The sequence below is a fragment of the Ruditapes philippinarum genome, unplaced genomic scaffold, assembly GCF_026571515.1.
Source record: "Ruditapes philippinarum isolate M1 unplaced genomic scaffold, ASM2657151v2 ctg10133_1_1_1_1, whole genome shotgun sequence".
NCBI classification, from domain to species: Eukaryota; Metazoa; Mollusca; class Bivalvia; order Venerida; family Veneridae; genus Ruditapes; species Ruditapes philippinarum.
In genome coordinates, this window is record NW_026853459.1 from 14,993 (window position 1) to 20,136 (window position 5,144).

Consider the following 5,144-nt stretch of genomic DNA (forward strand, 5'->3'; position numbering starts at 1 on the left):
TTAAAGGGTAATTATCTTTTAAATTTCTTCAAAATTAACTGTCTTCTAGTTTTTAAAGATTAACAAATAGATAGACTGAACAAATTCAGATGAAATGCAACAGCTCTTACACTGATGCGTTTTGCAAACTACGGCCACATCTTAAACGACAATGTCACGATATCCACTATAATGTGTCGCCTATAAAAGCACGAGAAATCGCGATGTCGCTTTGCATTGTCGAGTGTCGTATTACATTGTCGCTATGTCACTTCGAATTGTCGCGATGTCACTTCGAGTTGTTCGATTTGTGACACTTAACATATGTGACTTAACGGGTTACTGTTTGAGTAAGACATGTACATATCTTTAACAATAATAATTGTATCTGTAGAAAGTCCTTCCGTTTAAGTAGGAATTGCTTATTTGTACATGTTGTACTTGTTAGTCAGATGACAGCATGTTTATCTAATTTTAATTGCACCAAAAGCACCAATAGGTCAATGTTTCATGTTGCAGTAAGACGAATTTTAACACAAGCTTTCTGACTGGTCAAATAATTTCCATTCCAACAGTGTGACACTTTTCTTTTTCGGGACATAACGCTGAATCTTCTAAAGGTATCAACAAAAAATTTGTAAGTAGAAGTGGTGGATAGATCTCTTGGGTAAATGTGATTATGCAAATCGTTTTAAGCTCGGCTCTATGTAGTAAATTGAGAGCTGTCCTACTCAGCCAGTGCCACGGACCGCGTCCAGATTTCAGATAAAAGTTTGTACGCAGTAAAATCTCTTTCAATATAATTTCTTTACTTATTTAAGTATTTACTTCGCTCTTCAAATATATATTTTTTATCATAAACCACCTCATATGTGACATGGTTCACAACTCTAGCATCAAAATTATCAGAATTAACTTAGAATTTTGTTTTCCATAACTTTCCAAAATTATCTTCCCCTTAAACTTAAATTTTACGTATTTATTCTATAATTCATGGATTTACTTTAATTTCAAATATATGTCCATATTAGACACATACTTTATATGTGATATGATTTATAAGTCTAAGGCCTGGGTTTCAATGATTTTTTTCATATTTAACTTGGAACTTGGAAAATTGTTATATTTGTATGAACATAATTTCCTTAGACAGAGAAACGTATCACGTTATACGACAAACTAAAACTCAAAAGATTTAAGTTCATTCATGTTTTCCACACGGGCATAGCCTTTCAGTATGTTGCTTGGGTTCTAACCGGTAGTGGATTTTTGTATTTTGATAATTTCGTTGTTCTTTAAATAAAACCCTCTTACATGCCTTTGTCAGTTTTTAAATCTCATGGGTATGTACATTTATGTCAGGACTACTAAAAGATGTGTTCGAGTCAATTAAAACTTTATTATCTTTCCATATATTAGTAACATATTGTTTCATAGGTTATATATCTCTTTCTTGTTCTGTTTTTTTTGCAGCAAAAATATGAATGCCATCCTGTTTGAAATTGACTGAATACTTTAAATTCCCATTTTGCCTAAGAAATGCTTATTTATTCCTCAAAAGATCTTTACAGTTTTTTGTTTTGTTATAATTTCTAAAAAATGATGTTCATTGGCCTTCAATTTCACTTTCAGTTGTTCACATTTCTTCAAGGAAACAACATTTAAGGAGCACTTACACATTTATATTAACGTTATGAAACCAGTTTTGTTCTTTTCTTAAGAAGGAAATTATTATTCGTTTATAGGCATAATGGGCTTTTAAGTAGTATTAAGTCGAAAAAGAGGAAATCACTTACAATAACGCCACTAAGTAGTAAAAATTAATCATTCTCAATATAAATCATAGAATTTTTTTATTATACATTCATTTCACACAACACCATCTCATTTACACAATATACTATTTACAAAATATAAATAAGTTTTGTATTAAATCATAATGCAACTATTTATAATGTACATGACAAATCAGATGAATTTGTTTGCAACATAATTCATGTATATTCACAATTTAAACCAGTATCATTACTGGTTATTAAGTGTGTTTTTCTTTTAATGTTCGAATGTTGTATTTCACATATGAATCAATGTATAGTTCTTATATTATTTTACTTTTATCGAAAGTGTTTTTGTATTCACTTCCTTAACATGCTAGATATCATACACTTCAATGTTGTCATCTTCCCATCTACTTATACACATCTTTGTCATTTGTTGATTACAACAGACTAACTCAATTCGCTCTTTACTACTATCTGCTTTTATAACCTCTCCCATCAGCTCACCATCAGATGTAAACTGTAAAACATTATTGGAGCCACATCCGGATACCAGCACACTATCTGCTTCAGTGAGGTAACAACATGTAGCCCTGTTTAATTCTTTATCATTGAATGATGAAATAACCTGACCATTGTTGTCCAGTACTATAAGTCCTTTATCTAAATCACCAACATAAATCCTTGTAGCATCCTTACTGACAGCTATACTTTGTATGTTAGAGAACAGCTTTTGTCCTGATTGATCCTTACTGAACTGTGTAAGCTTCCTACCAGACATTGTATACATATATACTGATGTATCATTATCTGAAATATATAAATCATTGTTTGCATATGCAAGACCATAACATACAAAATCAGTATTTATCGTGTTTGTTGTTTTCATTTTTCTTTCTAGAGAAACGAGATGAACGCCCTTCTCTGATGACACTGCTACTTGTGTGTTATTGATCATACACACTTGACGTGGCATTCCAGGTAGATCACAGTAGTCTGTGACAGTATAGTTATAACTGTGTAACCGTTTAAGCTTCTTGTTATTGTAATCAGCTAGAATAATTGTACCATCTTCTAAACAGCAGGCACTCATGACATATCTTTGTTTTTTATCAGACTGAATTTTTACATCATATGATTTATTTCTTTTAATCTGAAATAAATTGGCAGAAGTCTTTGTAGGTTTCTCTTTAAGTGTACCCAGGGTTTTCTTGTGTTCTAACTGTGTAAGAATTGTTCTATCTGGTTCAAACTCTATGTCTGCTAATGCACATCTATTGTTGGCATGCTCCATGTAATTCTTGGCAGCATTTGCAGCATCCTCTGCCATCTTAACATAAACAAACACTTCAGCTTGATTTGTGTTTGTAGATGCTAATTTATCAGTAGCTGATGTAATCCTTGACCTGTTTACTTGTAGCTGTTTAACACCATCTTCAATATTGTCTTCGAGAATTTTGACTTTATCTTCCATTTCATCAATAGAACTTTTCTCCAACTTATCAAGATAGTCATTGATTTCTTGACGTAATTTTCTTATATCAGCCAATAGTACTGCTTTCCTCTTTAAAAGCCTTTGTTTATCCTGTTTAAATCTATCAGCTTGTTTAGCGAGGTTCTTGGCTATTTCCTTGAGCTTTGTTTGAATTTCTCTGGGTGTAACTTGGTAAGCAGTGTTTTGGATAAATTCTGGTATGTAGAATGTGTCCTTGCATAATCTGACAAAATTTTCAGACAATTAATATATGAGGCTATAAGACGACTGATGAGATAATATGTTATTGTCTGTATCAAACCAGTATCTAAGATAAAGAGTATATTGAATGAGTGTAGTTTAATACTAAATTTATTGAACGAGTTGAATAAAATCATATTATGCGAGCCTCTGGCGAGCATGATATTGTTTTATTCAACGAGTTCAATAAATAGTATAAAATCTACACGAATATAATATTCTATTAATCAGATATATAAAGTGAGAACGGTAAACTGTTAAAATGAATAATTTTTCAATGACGTGCCTATTATGTAATGCTAGCGCGCTTTAACGCTAGGCTTATGTAGCACAAATGACGTCACGTCAAAGTGTTATTACACTAGTGTCATTATAGTTTTTAATAAATGGCTTTAATACACTCCTGCGCCGCGGTTTATGTGATAAAGAATATTTTGTAATGACGTTTTAGTACCTATTAAATATTCTATATATTAATTGAGAAAATAATCTTTGTTTATGGAGTAAATTTTACCTGTGATCAACTGCCATACATGTAGAACAGCCAACATTATCATGGTTCTGACAGTACATATCAATGTGTTTATGACTGTGTCTGTCACATCTCTCTGTTGGTGCCCTCGGCAGACCTTTGCTGGTTCCTGACTTAACTTGAGATTTATCCAGCACCTTGTGACCAACTAATACAGGTACTTCATTGTGAACTTTAACACAAGTTCTACAAAAGTAATCGTGACAATCTACACAGAATTTTTCACCTTCAGTATTATTTCCTTTATTTTTACACATTGAACATAATACATCAAATATTTCATCTGAAAGAATATCTGTATCTATTTGACTGCCAGCAGCCATTTTGTAGAAAATGTGTTCAATATGTTATCTGAACTGATCTATTCACCAATAAAGCTGTCCCAATCTCGTGTCACAGTCTATTTAAACATATAACTTTACATCAAAGCTTAAACACAGTTCTAATGTTTTCCTTTTTTCCTTTTATGTATAATATTCAGGTCCATTTATAAGTTATGTGGAAAAGGTTGTCAATGACAAAAACGCCGCCTTTCAATGCTAATAACTTCCATGTTTACATAGGCTTGGTTATACATTATCAACGTAGGGAACGTGTTACAGTATCGCGTTTTCCGGTTACAGTATAGAAGTTTCAAGATGTTCGTGAAGTTGGCAGCCTAGCAGCCTGAAGTTGGCAGCCTAGTAGCCGATAGTTGGCAGCCTAACAGCCTAACAGCCTCAAGAAAACTAAGGATAGTACAAACTTGAAAACAATCGGAAGTGAATCGGTAGCACATACTTAGATCATTCCACGTCTTATTTCAGTATCGCGATCTTTATTTTTTAATATATTGAACTTTATTTTTTTTAATTTTAACGCTTCGAAATTTGTGAAGTTAGCAGTCTAGCAGCCTCGCAACCTAGCAGACTAAAGAAAACTAAGGTTAGTACAAGTTTACATGAATACCGTCGGAAATGAATCGGAAGCACATACTTAGACAACGCCACGTCTTATTTAGTATTGCGATCTTTATTTTTTAATTGATTGATTTATTGGTGTATATATATATATATATATATATATATATATATATATATATATATATATATATATATATATATATACACACACCAATAAA

The 5,144-nt window shown here is 32.1% G+C and overlaps 1 protein-coding gene across 1 annotated transcript; it reads right to left on the bottom strand.

Moving 5' to 3' along the window:
- Positions 1 to 1,857: 1,857 nt before the first annotated feature.
- On the bottom strand, positions 1,858 to 4,843 carry LOC132736917 (uncharacterized). Its single transcript, XM_060724128.1, has 2 exons — positions 4,007 to 4,843; positions 1,858 to 3,475 (listed from the first exon to the last, which is right to left on the bottom strand). Exons 1-2 carry the CDS (start codon positions 4,345 to 4,347, stop codon positions 2,131 to 2,133), a joined length of 1,686 nt encoding a protein of 561 aa, XP_060580111.1. The 5' UTR covers positions 4,348 to 4,843; the 3' UTR covers positions 1,858 to 2,130.
- Positions 4,844 to 5,144: the final 301 nt, after the last annotated feature.